Raw genomic sequence first — 24,506 nt, 5'->3', positions numbered from 1 at the left:
CCAGTGGGAAAACAGATAATCAGCAAAATGAGTGATTAATTTGTGTTTCTCACAAGCCTCACACTAAGCTAGATCTGCTCATTTTGTCACACTCTGTCCAGTGATGTCATACTAAATAAGAATATGTGATGCATAATTTAAGTCACTAGTTTGAAGTCAAATTGCATAACTTCTCAAAGAATACTTTCACCTTAAAAACAGAAATGAACTTACAGAATAAAACAATGAGAAAAAGGGAAAAAGAGTTTCCTGAAAACAACTGGCAATCTTAAGCAGCGTCATCTGCAAAGAACCAAATTTTGTAGCCAGTCAATACTGAATATGAAAGCAACCTGAGAACTTCAAAATCCTGCTGGTCCTGTCTGCCACTGCTGAGGACAGCAGACAGCTAAACAGAGCTGCAAATAACTTAGAAGTACCATTGCAACACTGACTCCTTTCATAGCCCCAAGTCGCCTCCAGCTCCCACTTGTTAATGTGCTTACAGCAACCACTCTCTTCACAGCGCTGTCACAAGCTTCAACACTTCAGCAAACCAGGCCAAAAAAAATTTAATAAAGCTAATTAACAAGTTATTTATTGAATTATTTGCTCAGCTTCATACTTGAAACCTCAGACTGCAAACAGCAGTCCTATTTACCAGCCCCAGAAGAGGTATCAGGACCTAAAGCCAAAAAACATAACACCCTCTCACACATCTTCAGCACTTGTATGCTTGTACGGATTTTCTCAGAAACAAATTGTCTGAAAATTCCTCCAGAAGAGGATGTCAGATATGGTGGCCAGTGCTGCCACACTGAGGTGCACGTGTGTGATGGAGCACTGTGACTCCCAGCTGCCAAGCCCCGTGCCCACCGCGCAGCCGCTGCGTGTGGGCAGAGCTCCGGCCCAAGCTCATTGAGATTTCTACTTAGACTTCCACTTCACAGCACTTTGGAGCAGGCCAGGAACACAGCCAAGGTCAAACTGAAAGCAAGCCACCACAAAGTCCTGCAGGTAGGTTGAGCCTGTTTACTGATTTCTGTAATACATGGTAGAATTTTAAGCGCACAGACTGAGGTCCTACAATGAGATTGTAGGCAGCAGTCCTCTCTCAACAGTATGTCTGGCATAATCCAAAGACAGGAAAATAGTGGTCTCCAAAAGAGGTAAGTGCAAAATCACAAGCTTTACAAATAAAGACACTTCCAAAAGCAACTGCAATGGATGCATCTTCTTAGGAGGAAAATCCCTGCTGCTACTGCCAAGAACTTTTCTACAAACTGCAACTCCAAGTCTTGGCTCTTCTTCAAATTCTTGCCCTTTTCATCATAGCCAACTTTCCTTGTTAGCACTTCTTTGGTGTAGCACTCTTTTTGCAGACAAAAGCCTCTTGCACCAGCCCACCAGAAGTTACTGTGCCCAACAGCCTATTTTCAAAGTGCCCTTCCTGCAGCTTCCACACAGAGGAAGGTTTAATTTCAAGGACCTGTCACCTAAAGCATGTCATGCAATTCCTTTACATTTGCCAGATTGAGGAGTTCTCTAAACAGATGGATTAAGTGACATAGATTTTTTAAAATTTCAGATACTTCACTGTGATTTACATACTTATTGCCATGGGAACATCTCAACAAAAGCCATTATTTTCAAAGAAAAACACAATTTCTTCACTAGGCTAAAGGTATTCAGAATTTCCAAAAATGGGGCACCAATTTTGGTGTCTAAACAAAGGTTCATCTAACATATGGACATAAATTTTTATGTTTGATTCTGCTCTGAAAAGCGATTTTACATAAAGATAACAGCTTCAAAAATAATCAGATCTGTCCTTTGTGTAAATTCAATGTAATATATCCCAGTTTTACAATACTGTTTGCTCCCCTCAGAACAGCAGACTGTTTTGCATTCTTATGTCTTGAATGGTTCAGGCAGACCTCTGTAACCCCATCAGATTACACATATGACACCACAGTGTTGTTTTTACAAGTCAGGTTTCAGAATAGTTCTACCTTACTGCTAGCTGCTATATTCAAAGAACAAAAGATGCTGTAAAATACCAACCCCCCAAGTTCAGGATCTAGAACATACACATGAATAAATTCATTATTTTTAAATTTAGGTCCTTTAAATTTAAGGCAGGATTACTATTTGAAAATTATACTCTTCATATAAAAAATGTAAATATATATTTAGGCATTGTATGAAATGTATCAAAAAATTCCAGCTCCCTGAGGATTCAAGTTGTTTGCCAGCAGGATGTGTTTGGGTGCTGCATGCACCAACAGGCTCTGCAGCTGCCATTCCCTGTCCCAGGGCTTTTGCCTGCCCATACTCAAAAAAAGCAAATGGTTCAAAGACAGTGTGTTCTTGCAAGTTTCATTAAAAATAAAAAGCAGCAGTCAGAGAGGAGAACCCCCTGTAGTGCACTTGTTAAGGACGGTGCCATAGTAGGTCTGGCACTGTGTAGTGGGCAGGATGGACATCCCTGGAGTCGTGGCAGCATGTGCTGCCTCCAGCTTGGTGGGTGTGAATATATGAGTGAGAGGCAGCTGGGGTGAGTGTGATGGGAAAGGAAGCTGAAGAGAAGGCTGGACAAAATTTGTGGCAAACTAGGATGCATGTGGAATACACCTGAAACTTTCATCTGTGTTGGCATACAATAAAACATGACATAAACTGATAATTTAGTCTTTCTGTCTGGCCCAGCCTGGATATTGGAGCAGGTGTAGCAGCTAGTTTCCTTTTCTTGCTTTTACCTGTACTTGATATAATGCTTTGCTTTTATTTTTCGTGTTGTACAAGGCAGAGATTAATTCACAGATATATGCAGGATGTGATCCAAACTTGCAGGTAAGGGCTCTGCATTAGCAGTGCAAAAGCCTTCACATGGAATGTGTATTTATTGATTCTTAAATCATGTATGAAACTATTTGAACTTTTTATAAAATGTGAAAGTATCATTCATCCTTCTTTGCAAAATTTCTTGAATCTTAACTGCTGTACAGTGAAAAATGGGCTATGCTTGCTTCACTTTCACTAGGTATGTCTGACTTTGCCTCTTCTTATATGGATGAAGTCCAGAAGCTATATACTAGCAACAACATAAATGCAAAGTAAAAAGGGATGCTAAAATTGTGCAGAGTTGAAAAAACATGATAATAAAATTTAAAAAATCAACCAAAAAAACCAAAACACCACCACCACCAAAACCAACTGAAAAAAAACCCGCCCCAAAAAGAGAAAGGGTCAAGAAAGAAACTTGGAAAGGATAAATAAGTTTCATGTGGAAAAGAGACTTCAAGAATCTCAAGGACAGAACGGGTTGAAAGGCAGCAGAACTCACTGTGCACAAATGCCTGCAACTGAGACAAAGGCACTCAACGCAAAGTAAAAAGGGATGCTAAAATTGTGCAGAGTTGAAAAAACATGATAATAAAATTTAAAAAATCAACCAAAAAAACCAAAACACCACCACCACCAAAACCAACTGAAAAAAAACCCGCCCCAAAAAGAGAAAGGGTCAAGAAAGAAACTTGGAAAGGATAAATAAGTTTCATGTGGAAAAGAGACTTCAAGAATCTCAAGGACAGAACGGGTTGAAAGGCAGCAGAACTCACTGTGCACAAATGCCTGCAACTGAGACAAAGGCACTCAACGCTGGAAACAAAAGCACCTCTCCCTCCCCAAGTACAGGCAGCCCAGACCTTCACTGCGCATGACAAATTCCCCTGGGAAGTCATTCCACTTTGAAAACCAACCTTCATCCCAGCTGCAGCTGCTGGCCCGCTGGGGTCCACAGCCTGGATGTGGCAGGGCTTGCTCCCCCGCACCACAAAGCCCCAGCCCACCGCGTCCCCGACGATCTGGAAAGAGAAGAGAAGCACATGATAACTTTCAGGCAGCTCCATGAAATTCAAGTGGACAACATATAAATGGTCCAAGACGTAATTTCAACATCTCTATACTTCAAACACATAGTAGAGGACGTAGCCTACAGGCTGCTATGTCACTCATGAGAAAGGTTCTACCCAAATTATTTCTCTTGCTTTTCATGAACTTTTTTTGTTGAACTAGGAGGCTGTAAAAAGAAATGCTTCCAATGACTAAGTTCAAAAATGTCTTTACAGAAAGGCTCTAAAAGTGTATATGAGTCAAATTTCTGTCACATCACGTAGAAAGACCCTGGTAGAAAACTTCGTTTTGGGTAGGTGATCCACTCCTGCAGAGCACAAAGTATTATCAGGAACACAAAGTCTAGATGAGTTTGTATTATACAAATGTTATTGGCTTTATGTAATTTTACACTCCTTTTAAGTCAGCAGTACCACATTGGCATAAAGACAGGATAAACAAGTGCAGAATCAGTCCTGAAATGTGTGGAAGTACTGATAACGGAGTTTGGGATTTTAAAGTACAAAGCTCAGCAAATGCAAATAAGCTCTAATTATCCCATCTGAAAATGTCTGTTTGGACTGCCTAATGCATACAGCATGCAGAAAATAAATAAAAATACTGGAGACATACCGTGAAAGTTTTTCTCACATATGGGGCTCCAGGCATTAAGAGCTCATCAGCAGTCACAGGTCTCTTTAATACTGTGAAGGTATAGAAATTAATATTAAATATAACCATTCCTCTGGAGTTTCTCCTAATAAATAAGATACAGTGTTGGGATACAAATCTTTTTGGTCCCATTTCCCAGACATGCTTTCAGTTCTTGCAGACTTGCTTGAAAGTAATAAGAGAACAAGGAAAAGCCTGCAGAATGAGTATAAATGATGAGATCTTTGGAAAATTGGGGCATTTAGCCAACAGACTTTGTTGTCTGCAATTAAAATCCCCTAAACATTATCACAAACATCAAAAGTGTCTTTTCCTGTGTCCAGTGTTGAAATCTTCCTGGCATGGAGCTGCGATTCTTCCCGGCTTGCTGTGTGCTTGTTGGGTGCTCTCTGCTATTTCATCTGAGTTGGGTTTGAATCACAGACTTAAGTAACAGGAAAATCCTGGTTGTGTCAGCAATTATCTCAAGAGATTTCTGCAGTTGTAGGCACAGACCTATAACTCAGTCTTGTCCAGGGACAGACTAGGTAACCTATAGCTAGCTGGGATTTGACATGAAAGGAAATACCAGCAAGTTTATGCAGGTGAATCCCTATTGCATTGCTATGTAATGGGATAACTTTCCTCTCAAAAAAGTAAATTTAAAGTTTTGACAAATCAAATTAATACCATTTTTTATCTGTCTATAAATGCTTCACAAGACAGAGAATGACATAAAGATATATATTGTTCATCCTACTGGCCTGCTTCGCCCTTAAAATTATGGCTGTTTTCTTTTAGTGATAAATAATTTTGATGATGTCTGTCTTTTCAGTTACAGGTGGGATGCAAAATTTCCCACAGGTGGTATTTGAAAACATTCTTGGGTTTCTTAATGGCATGCATTAGAGCAGGGAGAATTCTAGCATACGAATCAATACCTTTTTTTTTTTAATTTTCCCATGGATTTTGACAAACTGTCATTTAGCCAATGTTACACATTGCAGAGCATGTCTGGTCAATGTAAAAAAACCTGAATGATTGTGCTCATTTAACAAGTCAGAATCAGATAAATCATCCGTGCAGGTCTCCCTTATGTGCCTCCCTTCATTATACCTCTAGAAATACTTTTTTGTTTGATGATTGGTTTTCTACATGATTGGTCAAGTCACGACCTGGGTGTTTTTGAAGTGTTTGCCTGTAAGAGAATTCATCCAACAATAAATGTACCTCTGACTTGTGTTTATTAGTACGTAGTTCAGAGATACATTCTGTGTCTGGATAGCAGGAAACTATTCGTGAACAAAATCGCTTTATAGTCCAGCAGAGGATTAAGAATTCCTTGCAACATTTACATCTGACAGCCTTATGTTAACCTATGTGAGCTGACGTGTGGACTTGTGCTATGGGAGAAATAACCCTACACTGCCAGTAATTGTATCATTCCTAAGGATCAGTCTGTTTATAAACCCATTGCTGTCTTCTTTCAAATATGAGTCTGTTAAAGCTATTCAGAGTTTGAAAATGAGTCCTAAGGGAATATTTCTTTAAAAAAAATAAAGAATTCATGCAAGGGCAGTATCAGCCTATCCTTTTTCTTCCAGTGTTGTGTAATCAGCTGCATTAAAATAAACTTGTTCTCACTACTCATGGGTTGACACTTCATATAAAATCAGAACCATAAATGAACTGAATAGTTGGCGTACTTCAGATAACACACACATCTAGGGACAGTGCACGAATGCTGTTTTATCTGTCCCAGAAAATTCTCCAGGATGTAATTAATGTGCTGGGGACAAAGAGCTTCCCATACAAAACCTACCAGAGCATTTCTGGGCAAGTATACCTGAGAGATATTCTACCAAAGCATGATAATGTGGCACTCTTCACACAGAGGCAAGCTCCTTGCCTGTACGGATAAGCATACTGGAAGGTGGTGCTGAATGCCCAACAGCCCAAAGATGCAAAGACCACTAGCACTGACAGCATTTCCAGGTCTGCTGTAGGGAGTTATGGCTTCTGAGCCTACTCTCCTACTGAGTCCTTTCAATTTTCTTAATTAAGAGCCTCATACTGAATTCCCAGCAGAGGCTAAGGAGAGGGAAGGACATGTGCTAAAAGGAGAGAGAAGGAAAATATCCCTGTAAATATGTTTCCCTTTTTGATGGCCACTCTGCACAGCAGGAATGAAATGCACTTTAGTTCACTCCTCTCTAGAGTGAATGGTCAATGTTTAGAACAGCATTCATCTAGTGCTTGAGGCACTCTCTCGTAATCACTTCAAATGCCAGCACCCCTGTGAAAGCAAAGATTACACATATCCACTGAAGCCTTACCCCATTGCACAGTACTCCCCACAGCACCAGCAGAGACACGGCAAATCTGAAATAATAAGGAGCTCAAAGGGCAGAAGGGATCTTGCTTTGAAATTTGTGGCTGTTTCTGAGGGAAACAGAGAGGCTGAAACAATATCTATCTTGTTCTGTTTTCCTCTTCCCAGATGTACAGTAAGAAACAATTTTAAGTGAATTGTGGAAGAATGGGTGTGTTTAACCTTCCGGCTGGGATAGGAAATCCTTTCAAAAGGAAAATAAGCTTCAACACTACTTTTACCTTTCAAAACAGACCACTGTAAAACTTAAACAAACAAAAATGCTAAAGTGGTCCCTGACAGGCTGAAACAATGCTGCCTCTCTTCTTTTTTTAGAGGCTTCTGTTTTCTCAGTGGTGTTATTTCAGAGCAGCTCAAGCAGTCACTGGATAGTTAAACTCTCCTCTGACTTGCACCAAAGGAATGTCTCTATGAGGAGATTTGAATTGGTTCAGAGCTTGGCAATGAAGAGGCAAATCTAGGCCTCTGACTGCATGTCCTCCTAAGAGATAAACTGCAGCTCAAACCACAATTATGGACTTGACACAGATATAACTGGAGGCAGACGTCTGGCTTGTGTTCAGCAGGACTTCAAGCTAGAAGATGAGACTTCAAGCTAGTCCCTTCTGGCCTACAAAACCTGTGACACTGTGAATTTTTATGTATTCTAGAAAACATAAGCTTAAGTGTGATGCTGGGCATTCTCCCCAAACAGATGTCTGCACCCTGGCTCCTGTGCATTGTAAGTGATCCTGGTGCTCACCAGATTTGGGGTTGCAGAGCACAGGGGGACTGCTGCTGAGCGTTGGGCTGCTGCTGAAGTACCCGCTGCTGCCACAGCTGCTCATGCTGCTCCTTCGCACTGCTGACACGATCTTTATCTCCTTGGTGGGACTCACTACAAACAGAGAGAAAATACAGAGGGAAAGGGAACTGGTATCAGTTATTAAACCATTTCCCTGGTTTCTTTGAAACAACAGCAACAATACAAGCTTTCATTGACAGCACTGGAAAGGGCCAGTATGTCCTATATAGAAGAGTCACTGCATGAGTGTAATGCTGTAGCTAACAGGATGGCTGAACTGCTCCTATTGCAGTGTCTTCTAAGAGGCATTGCAATGTAGGGAACTAAGTTTTTCCAGTTTTACTCCTTTCAGTTCTTACTAGATATTGCTGTACATAATGCTGCAGGGCCCCTTCTCTTCACTTTAACTCTTCTTGAAAACTCCACATAGAATGTATAAAAAATTACTTTGGGCTTGGGGGATTTTACCCAGTTCTGGTTGTTCATGGATACCAAATTCTGATCAGCATCTGAATTGATATTGATACAGATATACCCCAGGGAGTTAAAGATTTGGTAACTTGAGGGAATGGACAAACCCTATGAAGAGGGACACATAATACCAGCCCTGCTCTTTTCTTCGAACAGTGACAGGAGTTACCTGAGAGAAAACTGGTGTGTTTTCTGTTGTCATGGTTCTGTTTGCGCAGGCAGAACGGGCTGTCATGGCTTTCAGGCATCAAGCGGGATTTCTCAGTGAGGAGCTCCATTAATCGCCGCCGCCGGCGAAAGTTCATTCTGCACTGATAGAGTAAGTTGCTGTCCATAAAATGGTGCTTGTTGGACACTAAGAAAAGAAATGGATAGAAAGTGTATGCCTGGTAGGATTGAAATCAGAGCATATCTATCTGCAACGCGTGCACTACAGGCCTTGCTGTAAAGAAGCAACACTCAGAGCTCTCCTCTTCCCCTCTGCAGACTCAGAAAGAGGAGGAAGGTGGGGAACTTCACACAGGTGCCTTCAATATACACACTTTTATAGCAACAATAACAAAGTAGGAATTGTAGTGGTCAGTGTTGAGAGGAATCTTTTACACTACCTTGATTAATGACACGCACTTCTTATTGTCAAGTGGAAATAGAAGTACTTTATCTCCCCATGACCAATGAATAGTGGTGCAGCCCCATATGTGTGCTGTTTGCTGCTACTGGTCAATAAACACCACACTTAGCACTTTATGTTGATTTTTGTGTAAATTCATCGGTACAAGGCAGCTCCTGGGAGCTCTTTCCAACTACCTTGTTAAAAGCCATAGGGCAGCAAAAAAAGCAAGACCTGTGTATTTCCTCTTGTCTTGTTCACCACAGACATCATGTCCCAGACATTTCCTGCAGGCCACTTCCCCCCTTCACACGGATACACGAGGTTCGAGAACAGGCAGCTGGCCAAAAATCATTTCTTACATAATGAACAAAAGTCTTAATTGCAACCTGTTTTGGCACTGAGAGCAAATCCCAGGCTGCTGGTGTCAGAGCAAGAGCGCCGAGCCTACCCACAGAGTGAAGCATTGCCATAATGTCTGCGTGTTTGCTGCCACTGATGCTGCATCGTCACAGCGATATAAAATGCAACAGTTGTGGATGGAGCTCTGTGCCAGGTCCTGGAAGTGCTCTGACTCTTGCAGGGTCTGACCCCAGGAAAGCCCTCTGGAGTACTCCCTGCATTAGTACTGCAGCATCTTAATAGCTGCAGTAGGTGTTTGGGCAGGATTTTCTCCATCTTCACATAGCTTCTGTGATCATGTTACAGAGAAAATTCCTACAGTTGACCTTTTCCATGAAGGATCTAGATTTTGGATTTACCTAGTTTATAAATTGCATTTCTTCCAATACTGAATCATAAGAACTGGTGGGCTATAGGTAATTGTATGTAAAGTGTAAAAAACAACACAGGTATGCACTGAGGTCAGTCAAGCCTATGAGTACATACATAATTTACTTATCTGGCCTCCTACTGCAGATACTGAACTTCTGCCTTGCTCTTTGCTCTGCCCAACACATGAGGTCCAAAGGCAGCAAAGTCCAAGGTGCTACACAGGACTCAGAGCCTGGAGCCCTACTGGCTTGCCTTCCTTTCATCCCCATCCCCAACAGAGTCTTTCTTGCTCTCATCCCTTCTTAACACCTCCCTGTGTCTCAGCTTGCTCTCCATGGGCCCCACCGAACTATATCACACACGACAACCTTGCAAAACAGGCTGTATTTAGACATAAACTGCCAGAATGTCATTTGATGCTTGTGAGCTGAAGAAATAACCTCAAAGAGGAAAAAGTCCAGTCACCTTCCCCAGGGATGCCAAGTCACCCAGACAATAAAGAAGACTCCAGTCGTAGACATGATTCTCAGGGCCCAGTCTTCTGTATGGATGCAGAAACTGCCATATGAGGTCAGATCATTTACCCACCTCGCAAAGCAGCATGTCTCTTGCCTGTCTGGATCACTGTCAGAGAGTCCACTGTCTGTACAAATGGACTTCTGCCTTCGGGACATAAGGAATAATCAAGACACAGGAACTTTCTGAACACAAGCACATGCTTGTGCCCAAACTGCCACACAGATCATCTACCCCAGAGTCCTCCAGCATGGCATAGGCTGTAAGGCATCCCTTAGGATTCTGAAATGCTATGTTTTTTCATTAAGAATATAGAAAGGTCATGCCAGTCAGCCAAGCTGCGATTTCTCAAGTACCATCTACACAAAAGACCCCTAACCCTAGATCACCTAGTTCTGTCGAAGATCTTTGGAAGAGCCAGGGCTGCTTGCCTTTTGTCTGCTTCACTTTCGTGCTGAAACTGTTGTGTCCCCAGATCAGCCACGTGCATCCTCCATAAGCAAAATGGCTTTGCCAGTCCAATTTAACATTGGAAGCAATTTGTTACTGTGTCCTGACATGTTAATTATTGCAGGCACACGCTGCTGCTCTGTTCCTCATTTTGGATACATATAGTATGCAATACTATTGAACAATGCTTACTAATAGTCACTATTTTTGATGAAGGGAAATAGAGGAGGAGAGATTTGGAAATTTGCCTACATCCCCAAAAGGATTTGCTATCAGAAGCAGAGTTAGTACGTAGGTGTTCACAGCTACCAGTCTCATTTTAAGATCACTGACATAATAAGTAAAAGTAGCAATATCTAGCAATATCCTACCACGTTATTAGGATAACTGAATTTAAATACAAAAAAACCCTTTTCTTTTTGAGGCCATCTTAATCTTAAAAAGGCAAATTCTACTTATTCAGCACTACTGCGATTCATAATATTAAAAGACAGGATTAGTGTAGCCAGCCACTTGCAGTATAAGAAATATCAGTATGGTTTATGATTCAAGTTAAATATTATGACATTATGGTTTTTAAATAAAATTATTCTGTTGTTTGTGTCATTAACTGAAGTGCTCTGACAGTCCTCAGAAATTATGATAATCAGAGATCAACACACACTCATGCTGCAGACACCACAAAACATTCTGAAATTCAGGAATTACTGACCATGAACTAGATAAGGTAAACATTTTTATGTCAAGCTACTGAACATATTTTAGAATAACAATACTTGTTTTGACTGAAATATTGTAATATTTATATACTTGAAATAGCAAAGCTTAGGCTTTCCATTGAAGTAATTAATCTCTGCTGCTATCTATTTTAGTCCAAGAAAGGCTAATTTTTATACAATAAATGAATGCAAGTGGAAAAGGTAAGACCAGTGACTGGTGTGTTGGAGAATATTTTTGTATGCTTTTCACAGCAAAGGGTTTGCAGCCAGAATGCTTATGACAAGTAGTCTGTATACAGAATCTGGAGTGCTCACTGACTTTCATAGTTTAATTCCTCATTTCTAAGGATAGTTCACATTTCATGTGAGAGTGATACAGCATCCTCAGTTTGAGCAAATAAGGTGTTTGTAGCACCATGTAACTTTTTGCATATATAAGAAGAAGCTAAAAATATAAACAGGAGTAGTACAGCTCAAACAGCCTCCTTCTGCATACATCATCAAATAAAATCTCTCACCAAAATTATTACTGTGCCCCTTGGGTTATTTTTTTAGCCATCTGACTTATTCTTGATTTGTAATGAAATGTCCAGGCTGTGATTCTGACTAAGCATGAGTGTATCTGTAAGGGTGTGGAAAAAGGGATTTCCAGAGCATGGGTCAGAAGAAGGAGACTGAGGAGGGGGCAGCAGACACAGATGTTGGCTGCCTCTGAAGCTCTCCTCAGGTGCAGTAGCTGACTTTCAGCAGGAGCCAGGAGAAGCTGCACATGCCCTTGTCCTTGATAAATCACAACTATGTGAGTGCCAGAAGCAGAGCACACACAGAAGGTTGGTTTTGTTGCGCTTAGTAGTTGCCAGGTGAGAGGTGCAGATGCAGGCACGGGTGCTCAGCTCAACCGCTTCAGCATCCTGTGTTTTGCTGCAAGCAGCAGATAAGGGCGGGAGTGAAAAACTTCTCCAAACTGATGGCAGAATGCTGAGAGGGTTCCGCAGACTTTCTCAAGAGGGTTTCTTTAAAAGTGCTTTAGAGGTTGTTACCTCTGGGTGTTGACTCAGATGCAGTAGCAGATAAACTTGTGGCACTTGACAAGGCTCTTGCTCCAGGTATCTGTACCTCTCCTGGAAGCTGCTGCCCCCAGATAGGGATTGACGTAACTACTGCTGAATTAGTTCACTGCTCTTCATAATACAGCATAGAAAAACAAACTGGCACACATTCCAATTTGTCTTAAACAGTCAGGCTGTGGCTGACCAGTGTCAGGACCTGTATTTGTACATTATGAGGGTGATGCAAAGAGCAAGGTGGGGTGACTTCATGTTTCTTGTTCCAGTTTAATTCACTGCTGTTCATGTGGCAACATGTCCGTGTTACAATGTGCACCCTTATGCAATAGAAAGAAATGTACCAAGGAGAGTTAAGTAAAACTGTGGTGACTGGCAACCACCAAAATCATAAAAGTGCAGGGGAGCATTTATGGTCCTGGAGGGAAAGGCACCAACACTAAGTCACAGTCACCGATATCAAACTGTGGAGGTACTGTCACAGCCCACCAGTCTAATCTCCCACATACACACACAGACCACAAAATTTCTCCCAGAAACCGAGTTTAAAAACTATGTTTAAATCTTACAAAAAGTTTAGTTTACTTGCATCTTATAGCAGTCTGTAATGACCACTTTACTCTTCCCCTTACGAGCTCTTCAAGCCTTCAGTTACTTTCCCTGCCAGGCAATAATGATTTTACTCAACGCTGAATTTGTTCAACTTTAGCTGCTAATCCCTGGATGTTGTCACACCTTCATCAGAAAGTTACATAAGATCTGGTCGTAAATCTTTGCAAAGAAGTCTGTGAAGAAACGAAGCCAACTCTCAAACACATTTTTTATCAACTGAATAAATAACACCCCTTAAATTCTGACCTTTTTTTAGCCTTCCTTGAGTCCTCTTCAGAATTTCTTTACCTTTCCTAAAAATCCACTTACCAGAACTGCATGCCCACAGCTACAGCCTCACTCCCCTTCTATTACTTGCTGTTGTCCTTTTTGTACACCTCAGGCTCACAGTTACTACAACTGTAACGCACAAGTAGCATAAAATGGGAAATTTGTGTTCTGTATATCCTCTTTTCCTGCACAGCACTGCTTCACAGCAACAAGTAGAGCCCGTATTCTCATTTCCTGGGTGTATTGCCTTCTAGTTACACCATTAATTACACAAAAATACATTTCTTCTGGGGTAATGACTATTTAATTAATAGAGTTTACTGTCTCATCTGTCCCTAGAGTTTGAAAATTTCATTGGCAAGGACTTTATCTGGTCATTTCCCATTTACATTATTGTTAAGACGAGAAAAATCACAATATTTATTTTGGATTTTCTCTGATCAGGAGCACTTAATGTTGCAGCTTTGGTGCTTCTTGTGTCTGGCTGCTTCACAGTTTCTGTTTAGATACACAAAATATAAATAGCAACATCCATGCAAATCTTCTTTCAGCTTTTGATTCTGACATAAAATCCTAGGATCTGCTTGTAGCTCAAACAGGCTTTTCTTTTCCACTTTTTCAAGGAGGCTGATGCACAGCAGAGATAGAAATATTAGCTTTACATCGATTTCATAGAACTGAGGAGGCTTTAGAAAGCACAAAAGCCTGTTTTAATAAATGGTATGACTCATGCCTTAAAAATCAGGCCATTTTCATAACTGGCTTTTTCCCTAAATCCCTCCCACCACTTCAATTCCCCATGACTTTTAGCGCTGATAATCTGTGTACATCTCCACCGCAGTGATTAATGCTTTCTACCAGCTGAAAGCTGCAGTCCCCAGTAGGCCACATCCAGTGATGCACTCCAGCTGCTCTGCACGTCCCCAGAAACAACGCTGTCACCAAGCAAGCTTGTGGCTGGAGCTGGGGAAAGGCTGTTCCATGTTGAGGGAGCAGTGAGAAGGAGACCAAAGTTCCCCAAGGAGCCAGATGAGCAGCTTTTCTCGAGAGAGCAGAGAACACACTGAAGTGTGTGCCTGTTTGTGTGAGAGTGTGCTTGTGCTGGGGTTAAGAGGAAGAGGTTATAAAAGCATGAACAGACTGTATCGAGTTTTCAGCATGGATATGTCGTATCTTTCACCATCTAAAGACAAAGGCAGCACTGAATCTTTTCAGCAGTGCACAACACATTTCCAAGCCTTTTGCTCCACAAGGCAGCAGATCCAGTCTATTCAGAAGTACACTTTATCCTTTTAATGAGGTAGTTTCCTCTATTAAAATTATGTGAAACCTAGTTCAAAGCTGCAGGAGATTATTTTGGACTTTCACTACTACTGGCTGCAATAGTCTGCACTTTCATATAGAAAGTCACAGATGACCATACCAGTTTTGACCTCTGGAGTGGCAGGATATTGCCCCAAAAGAGTTGATGTCATACCAAAAACAAATGCAGGATGATGAGACATACACTGGAGGGCTGCAGGGACTTACAGGGGCCTTCTGGGTTATCTGAATGAAGGCATTGCCTGAGCTGCTCCCACCAGAACCCAAAGTTGCCCAGGGAAGGGTCTGGCTCCTGCTCCATGTCATTTTGCTTCCTCACTCCCCTCTCCAAAGCAGAACCAGTGTTGAAAAGGGAAGGAAACAAATCAACACTATAAAACACTAGTTCCTTAAAAAAATGCCTCTCTCTGTGGATAGGACACAGTTTGCTGAGCCTGTCTCTTCTGCACCTCAGGCCTTTGGCCAGTCCAGTTTTGGTCCCTTGCCAGAGAAATGGTGGAAGTGTGTGTCCACTTTGGTTTCCACAGAGCGATGGTAAGTCCACAGGCTTGGCAAACACTGACCAGCTGCTGAGACCTGCCAGGGTGACGGCGCAGCTTTCAGCCAGCCCTGACTCAGCTCCACGTCCACACCTCTGCCACACAAACCTCCCACTCCTGCACCGTCCCTCATCCACTCCTGCCTTGCACTGACACACATGTGGGTGGAGGAGAGTCACTAGTACTTTATTCGCCACTGGACAATGCTTTTCCCATTCCTCTCAAAGCCTTCCTGTTTTTCTGCTAATCTGGCACAGCAAATGCATTTTAATAATGGCACCTATTCAGATTAGTTTCCTTTTACACACTGATGAATTCCACCTGCTTGGAGCTCCCACAAATCCAGGGAGAGAGACTACAGATGTTCAGTGAGCACAGTGCCCTGGGTCTTGGGTCTTGGATTCCCAGCACCATATGAATACAACACTTGCATTTCCACCTTTTATGAATGTTGATATGCTACGCAGACTGTAGATAAGCCCACCTGTGAATGTATTCAACTGGTGTGTTAAACTTTCAGCAGTGCAACTGTACGAAATCGTATGTTTTCTCGTTTGGATTGCAAGGAGTTCACTTTGAACAGACAATGGATCTAAGCTTGAACTACTCTTGTTTCCACCAATCCTCTCATACAAAATTGCAAGACAGATCCCAGCCCTGAAATACAAAATCCAGAGAGCTGTTCCAGCTTATCCTAGTAAGGGTGAAGCCAATAACCATGTCCAGAAATAAGTAGGTCCTGGAACTGTAAGGAGGCCCAGAAAAAAACATTGTGCTATAATTAGGGAACCATGTTCTCTGAGCTGTTTCAATGAACTGTGGTATATTCACATGCACTGTCTTTAAAGCATCAAAATTACAATAGAAAAGTGTAAAAAGTTCCTTGGGAACTGAAATTCAGAGTATCCCACTCTTATTAAAGTGGTATGTTCTGCTCAGCACATTAACATTTCAGTTTGGCTGCCTTAAAATAGTTATGCGGATAAGTGTTTCTATGCACATTTTGTCTTTTTAGTCAGTTTGCCACCTATTTGCGATCTATTTTCAAATACATATTACCTGCTCTAGCATGAAAATCCAGTGTTGAATCACATGCATTTCAGCAGTCTTTTCAGTGTGTATATGAGGATTTATCATCTTCAATTTAGCAAGTTTACAGAACATAGCCAACAGCTTTTCTTTGCTTCCAAATAAAGTATGGAAAGTACAGTCTGTGGCAAGGAAAGCAGAAGATGAAAAGGCCCATCTGGGTATCTTTCTTTTTGTTGCAGCTGTTAAAAACTGAAACCCATTCTCTGTCAGAAAAATAGAATTCAGTAGTTAATAGGAAAAGAAGTCTTCATATGTTATTTACATAAAACATAGAGCATGTGGTTCTTTCAAAAACAAAACCCATTCCTGCTGCAGATAAAGACAACTGCAAGAAGAGCACAACAAGAAGCTGACAGACAAAGAAGCTGGGAGATTATAAAATTACATATGACTTATTCTTTGACTTTCCTACAAGGGCAAAATCATGAAAAATATGCAAAGTGGTCTCCAGATTTAGCACAAGCAGATGAATTACTGTGGGTGAGGTTACTGTTCTTACGTCTGGGAACTGCCAGGGAAGAACTGCCACACAAACAACTGAGTGATTCTGCATGGTGTCAGCACAGGCGGAACTGGGCATATAATAAAAACAAAGTTGTGTTGCAGGACTTCAAAGACTAATTGAAGGCTTGTGATTTACTGAGATATAGCAAGTATATACCTGCAAAAATGTGATGTGTTATAATTTGCAGCACAATGAAATCTTGGATATATCCAACTGCTGATATGATCCAGGAGTGAGATCAACTAGAAAAATTATATTAAAAAATATATGTGTTAATTTTGGAGGAGAGAATCTATGACAAATTAAGTCAAGGATTTATGTTATGGTTCAATGATACTTATAAATTGCTACATGCAGTTGGTATTTCCAAGAAAGGGGTTCCAAAGAGAAATCTTGAATTAACAAAGAAGTGGTATTTCACGTATATGGCAAGTTTTCACTTACAAAGTACGAAATATCAGCAGTTGGACATCTAAGGTAAATATTACAGCACATAGTTCATTATTTACGGCAGTTATAGAAAAGAGGGAAAGCTTTTCAGCAAAAGCAAGAGAAATAATACTTTGTTAGATACTTAATCTACTTCCACAATTATAACGAACTTTCAGCTGCATCATGTGTCTTGATACTTAAAAGTTAATGCACTGATCATCTTCATAAAGGAAATGTTGCTGCATAAAGGTACAGAGTTCTTGCAAACAACAGGGAAAATTAAATATATGTATAGGACTTCTCTGCAGAGACATGGAGATAGCACGTGTCAATATTTACTGTTCTCACTAAGTCACTACAAAGTGTTTGTTTTCATCTCTGAAAGTCATTTGCTGATAAAAGATTAACTCTTGAGAGATTATAAACACCTGCTTCTGTGCTAAGCCAGCAGAACATGTGTCTGCCTTGAACACACCAGGTCTGGTCAAGTGCAATTACCTCAATAAAACTTATAAAGTTGAGGTGTTTTAGAGGAGGGTGGGGGCAGATGATACTGATATCATGCCTAAGACATCTTACTGCATATTTACTCCAGATTTAAAGCCATAAGCTGCCCAGAATGGTTACATTTTATTTAAGACTTTAAAAAAGCCTTTTGGTTTGTTATAACCTCACATTTGCATCCGGAGAAAACGTCACACAGACACTTCTCTAAGAGAAATTCTTTTAACCTAGTGAGAAAAATTATATTTTGGCAAAAGGTTTTACAGGAGTAAAATACAACCAAGAAAAAATATTTCACTAAAGCACTCAGCACAAAGATGCATTCCACAGAATACACCTATTGCAAATAATCAATATATCATCTTCGGTAAAACACAATCCATTGACTTTAAGTTACCCACGAGAGAGGGAAAAGAGTAAAAGAAGAAAACATTAAAAAGGTAAAGAATGAGAGAAGAAAGAGAGGTGAGAAAGGAAAGAAAAATGGTTACCGACAAGATTCGAGGATTCACATGGTGCAGACAGCAGGAGAAAAGAGAGAGCAAGAAAAGGAAAAACAGTTACTGACAAGGTCTGATGGTTCACGTGGTTCAGGTTGCAGGAGAGAAGAGAGAGCAAGCTCAGGTGGAGTCTTGTGTATTTATACAGTTCGGTTTTCCCTCCCAGGAAGGATATCTGGCTAGTGCCTTCCAGGCCAGAGTGAGATGAGCTGTAGCCAATCAAAGGCTGCAGGGGCATGGTATGGGCAGGCTACCAGGCAGGTTTGCCTTGACTGATAGCCTGGCTACAGGGCCTTCAGTGATGCCACATGCTCTCAGCAAGCCTCATTTGATAAGGCAGGCCTTACCATGTACCTGCAGGTCTAGGCCAGTCCATCCCCACATACACACAGCCACATGGACAGTGAGTTGGTTCTGACCCATAGCAATAATTCAGTGACATTCACATCCAATATCTAACACTGTCATCATAAAATCCTAGCGCTGATAAAATCATATAATCCTTTAGGTTGGAAAACACCTCTAAGATCATCAAGCTCAACCATTAACTCAGCACTGCCAAGTCCACCACGAAACCATGTCCCTAAGTGCGACATCTCCACATCTTCTAAACACCTCCAGGGGTGGTGACTCCATCACTTCCCTGGGTAGCCTCTTCCAATGCTTGACAACCCTTTACATGAAGAAATTTTTCCCAGTATCCAACCTAAACTTCCCCTGGTGCAATCTGAGGCCTTTTCCTCTTGCCCTGTCGCTTGTTACATGGGAGAACAGGCCAATCCCCACCTGGCTACAGCCTCCTTTCAGGCAGTTGTAGAGAGTGATAAGGTCTCCCCGAGCCTCCAGGCTGTACATTCCCAGCTCCCTCAGCTGCTTCTCATCAGACTTGTGCTCCAGACCCTTCAGCAGCTCCACTGCCCTTTTCTGGACACACTTCAGCACCTCAATACCCATCTTGTAGTGAGGGGCCTGGAACTGAACACGATTGGAGGTGCGGCCTCACCACTGCCCAGGTCCTGCTGGTCATGTTATTTCCAATACAAGCCAGGATGCCACTGGCTTTCTTGGCCACATGGGCACACTGCTGGCTCGTGTTCAGTCGCTGTTGACCAGCACCCACAGGGGCTTTCCCTGGGCAGCTTTCCCGCTACTGTTCCCCCAGCCTGTAGCATTGCCTGGGGTTGTTGTGACCCAAGTGCAGGACCTGGCACTTGGCCTTGCTGGATCTCATACCACTGGCCTCAGCCCATTGATCCAGCCTGTCCAGATCCATTTGCAGAGTCTTCCTACCCTCCATCAGATCAACACTCCCAACCAACTTAGTGTCATCTGTGAACTCGCTGACGCTGCCCTTGATACCCTCATCCAGATCACTGATAAAGATATTAAACAGGACTGGCTCTGATATTGAGCCCTGGGGAACACTCTGAGCTGGGCCATCCAGCCAGTTTTTTACCCACTGGGAAGTGCACATACCTACACAATGGGAACACAGTTTTTCCAGGAGAGTGCTGTGGGAAACACTGTCAAAGGTTTTACTGAAGTCTAGGCGGACCGCATATGTCAAAGAAGATAGCTGCTAGCTTCATCTCCAAAAGAGACTTTTTCAGGAAAGCAAAGCCTTTTGAGAACTCATCACATCTATTCTGCTGGTCTCAGTCTGGGAATCTGCATCCCAACCCCCTGGAGTAGAGTGAACAGCCATACAAAACACTTCATGTTGAACCATGCTGTGGTCACTGCAGGGAAGGTGCTGGAGGGCTGTCAGGAGTGAAATACCACCAAGCACATGGACTTGAGAGTCAGCAGCAGCTTGGAAAATAACAAAGTAAAAGAGCCAGAATGTGATCTAGTATGGGAAGATGAGTGCTGCTGCTCAGATCCGCATTTCTAACAGGCCCAACTGGTGGTACGTGCCATAGGATCTGCAATAGAGGGCAACCACTGTGCGTTTATACTCCACAATATATTGAAAAGTATTTCTGCATCTTATAGGATTTGGTCGCTGCCACAGAGACATTGCATTGACCTTGCAACACGCACGTGCTATCCTAAGAAAGCATAGGTTCCTCTTAACAGTATTAACCAGATTTTAAAATTGAAAGTATTTATCACTGGATATTTCAGACTGTAAAAATTTCTGCAAGGCAGGTGGATGTTTCTCTATCCCCCAAGCTTCCAGTGAGCCCTTGGAGGAGGACAGGAGTACTCAGTCTGCCATGTCAGTGGTGCTTTGCAGCTGGGGCTGCAATTGCAGGATAAGTTCTGCAGCAAATACCATAAGCAAGTATGAGCCAAAAATTATTTCAAAACCAGTTCTGCAGATACCCTCTTTCATCCTTGGACATCAGTATCTCTGTTTTCCAAACTGAGAAAGGGCTCTGACTGTGTGGATGCTCATGCTGACCTCTGCCTGCTCCCAGCCCATCCTTCTTTGATCTGATCTACCCTGGAGCTGGCAGAGAACTTCCTTCTCCTCTTTCTGCCTGTGAATTTTGATCACAGTAGCTAATCTGTCCCATCATTTCCATATAAAGAAGAACTAAGATAGAGCCAGTCTCCTGGAAGAAAGTTTTATCTGTTAATATTACCAAGTTCTACATACCTCACCATACTAGAAATGGGCATTTCTACAGCTAAGAAATGTGTTCTGTGCACCTCTTGTCCCTGCCCTTATTGTATGTGCATCACCTTGTGTAAAATTCTTCCCACAGCTTTTATTCCTGTATTCTGGATGAAGGCCATCAGTGTTCACAAAAGCAGAGTAAACTACTGGCAATTACACTGCCAACACAAGTCTTCAAGAAATATACAGTGCACAATTTCCTGGTACTTATATTTTTTTTATTCCATATTACCTGGGGGTACCAGTCCATAGGAAAGGACATCTGGGCCCTATTTGCAAAAGTGGTGGTTTGTGGGTTACAATTTGTGTGCGCCAGTGGGATTCTGGAAGGAAGCAATTCAGCACTTAAGTACATTTCATCGTTTTCATATATGGCAGGGGAAGTATATGTAGTTACACAGGCCCAAAGAGATCAGGAAGATTACTTTTAAACTGAAACATTCTATACTTTTACAGCATTTATACAATTCCTCTTAAACCACTGTTTTCCTTTTTAAAATTATCATCAGTGTTTGTTTCCTGTGTGAAACCTGGTTTGTGTCTGACCAATTAAAGAGAAGATAAATGTGTCAGGAAGCTGTTTTGAATACAGTGCCTCAGCTGCAGAATACAGCTTCTCTGAGTAATTGAAATGAAAGTCAGCATCAGTAAAAATAAATTGGATAATTCAGTTGTGGCTGGAAAATTACTATTGAGATTGGCAACCTGATGCAACTATTTCTGTTACTTTCCATTGCATTAGGTAGGGTAATAAATACTTCATAACAATAATATAGCAAGATTATTTTATTCCATATTGTATATATCAAACAATACAGCTAACAAAAGATTGCCTTTAGGGCAGGAAATGTTTTATTCTCCATTCCTGTTCAGTCAAGAGTCTTTCTGCTGGTTCTGCCAACAAAGATGCCAATTAGTGTCAAGTAACATTTTGGTATTACTGATGAGAGACAAAATTAAGGAAGCATAGTATGGTGAAATCAATTTACTGTATTAAGAGACAGAAAGATATCTGTCTTGTTTTTAAATTTGATCTAGAACTCAGTAAAATGGGTGGGAGGGTGTTGGGGAGAGAATACCGCTCCTGCCATTTCACAGTTTATACGCCCAATTCTGTACTGGGAGTTTCCATTTTGAGCTCCCTTTTTAGAGGAAGTCAGCATTACATGAATCTTCAAAACACACAGATCATATCCAGTTACTAAGCTGAACCCCAAAGCTCTGTGTTAATTCTGCTAGTATTTTCATCAATATTCCTAACACTATCTAGACAACTTGTTGCAGTGAAATCCAGAGAAGAATGAAATCTCCTGTTTAGGAGTGTGCACAAAGCATGTCTACTCATAAGGATAAATCTCAAGAACATAATTCAATTTTACTTTACTTCCAGTTTCCCTCTCAAATCAGTGTGAAATTCCCCACTGAGTTACCTTAGTCCCAATAAAAGCTGAGTGAGGAAGATACCAGTGCCTTGGAGTGATAACCTGCTATTGACAAGTGAGAAGGCCACTTCCTCAGCAACCAACCAATTCCCAGAGCTGTGCCTTTACTTCATGAGGTTCAAATCTCTTTCTAAAAGGGTGCTTTACACATGCTCTTGACTACTAGAAGAGGATGGGCAGGAGATAAATCTGCAGAAGTGGCAAAGATTTGAGTAGCAAACTAAACCCAGCTTTGCACTAAATGTCAAGTCCTGACTTTATTTCCTCTGCAAAAATATAAATATCTGCATAAATATCACTTTTCACTTTGGTTTTTTGTTTGTTTGTTTTTTGTTTTGGGGTTTTGTTTGGTTGTTTTTTTGTTTTGTTTTTTTTTGTTTGTTTGGGGTTTTTTTTGGTTGGTTGGTTGTTTTTTTTGGTTTTTGAGGTTTTTTTAAGGAAAGTTTACCACATACGCAATATAGAGAAAATGCTCACGTAAAAATAGGAATGAAATCATTGCTGCTGTAAAGAGGAGGGGTGGCATACCTTTCCTGTCCATCAAGCTCCAAGCAGCTGGCACCCTATAAATCATAGGAAGCACAGGAGTAATTATAGAACTGAAAGCTGATTACTGTAAATATTCAGAAGTAGCTCCCAGTAATTGCAAGTTAAAGATAATGTGAGCATGATTACAACCATGACAGAACTGCACACGTCATTTACACTCCCATTTTTCTCTATTCATTAAAACTACATTTTCTCACAAAGTAACAAGCAACCTAGGCAACCTACCACCTTTTATACTAACAACCTGTTAATATTGTCAATTTTTTGTTCTCTGTAAGAATTAGAGTTGATGTGACAACACTCAGAACAGCAGGATCTGATTACTTTCCTGTTGGGCACTAAACAATGTAGATTCTGCCAGCTTGATCTGTCATCTCCTGGCACCCCTTCATTGCTTCCAGAGGCACTGCAACACATTTATGGTGGGAAATGCCCAGGGCAACTTTCACTGAGAGCAGATGATGGCAACATGTAAAATGGGGTTTAGTGTCAGGGGTGTTCATGTCTTCACCCCTGGGGCATTATAGAGAGAAAACTCTGTCTCCTCCACCCTTAACGGAAGGAGCTTCTTGAGGAAGATGCATCCGTCGGACACATTGTGCTGGACCATGAAGAAATATTTGATTCCTGCCTCAAAGAAGTTATATGGGCAAGACAAATACAATAATACTTCAACCAAAAGATATCCTCTTTCTTGCACAAACATACTAGAAAAACTCTGCCACATGACCAAGAGAGAAAGTTGCTTTTCTGGCATCAGATTGTGCTCTGCTCTTGTCTTCAAATAGGGAAATATACAGAACCTCAAATTTTTATTCTGCACAGAGAACTTAGTTTATTTATGGCTCTAATCCCTATTTGATCCTTACAAAGCTATTTACCTCAATTATAAATATTGCTGATAGCAAGTTCTACAAGTTAATTACCACAACTGTAGAAGAATTGATTTTCATCCACATCCTTATGTTGTTATTATACAATCTCAAATTCTAGCTGTATTCTGCATTTGAGGCAGAATTTTCTGAATTAATACAATGAGCTTTCAAAAAATCCGCCTTTTACCCAGACTCCTATCTGAAATCATTTAGAACATACTATGATCAAGAAGACAAGGGCCTCTCCACTTGATTTGACCAGAAGAAAGTGCTACAGTAAGTGCAGCTTTTACTACTTGGCAGTAAATTTCTCACCATGCTGTATAATTCCGTGCTCCAAAAGCCTGCGGCCGAGCTGCTCTGCTTCAGTTCGTGTCGTGGCCTCTCCTTCCTGGATCAGCCAGTCAAGGAATTCTGATGCTACAAATGTCCGTTCATACTTGACTCCTTCCTCTTCCCTGGCTTGCAGAAGGGTGTTTTCAGAACTCATCAGCCTGGTATTGGGGGGGGGAAATTGGTATGGAAAACAGTTCTTGAGAAAAGCAATTTAAGACGTATTCTGGCAAATCTCACTGATACTAAGCAAACATATATGAAGTTTTCACTGACTTACTAAATTGCTCCTCAAGCTATCAATTTATAACTGCTTAGTCAAAAAATTTAGGCTATATATCCCTGTGTGAAGTCACTGTTTTCTTGTGTTTTCACCTAAAAGAAAATTAGATTTTTAAGTTTCACATGTCCCCCAGTTAGTCCTCTAAGTTCTCTAAAAGTTACTGTATAATCAACTTTGAAAAAAAATTATCTTAAAAGCCCTAGAATGTGACTAATGTGTTCAAAGCTTCCTAATTAATATTTACACTTACCAGGACTATGCCCCGAAGTCATTTAAATGAATCTGAAAACTCTCTCCATAAGTTCTAAAACAGCTGC

The 24,506-nt window shown here is 41.2% G+C and overlaps 1 protein-coding gene across 2 annotated transcripts in view; it reads right to left on the bottom strand.

The window, feature by feature from the left end:
• The window catches only part of DEPTOR (DEP domain containing MTOR interacting protein), a 78,862-nt gene that overhangs the window by 19,694 nt on the left and 34,662 nt on the right, over positions 1-24,506 (bottom strand). For both annotated transcript variants that reach the window (XM_027726948.2, XM_039382181.1), the window contains 5 exons: positions 23,889-24,067; positions 8,341-8,526; positions 7,659-7,793; positions 4,507-4,577; positions 3,741-3,845 (listed from right to left, as the gene is read on the bottom strand). In XM_027726948.2, the coding sequence (XP_027582749.1) occupies positions 3,741-3,845; positions 4,507-4,577; positions 7,659-7,793; positions 8,341-8,526; positions 23,889-24,067 (676 nt within the window). The remainder of the gene's footprint in view (positions 1-3,740; positions 3,846-4,506; positions 4,578-7,658; positions 7,794-8,340; positions 8,527-23,888; positions 24,068-24,506) is intronic.

Source organism: Pipra filicauda, unplaced genomic scaffold (genome assembly GCF_003945595.2).
Source record: "Pipra filicauda isolate LSUMZ 115617 unplaced genomic scaffold, ASM394559v2 scaffold25_size4600443_pilon, whole genome shotgun sequence".
In the NCBI taxonomy this organism is placed as follows: domain Eukaryota; kingdom Metazoa; phylum Chordata; class Aves; order Passeriformes; family Pipridae; genus Pipra; species Pipra filicauda.
The sequence above is the reverse complement of the archived record's forward strand: the minus strand, read 5'-3'. Positions and strand labels throughout refer to the sequence as shown.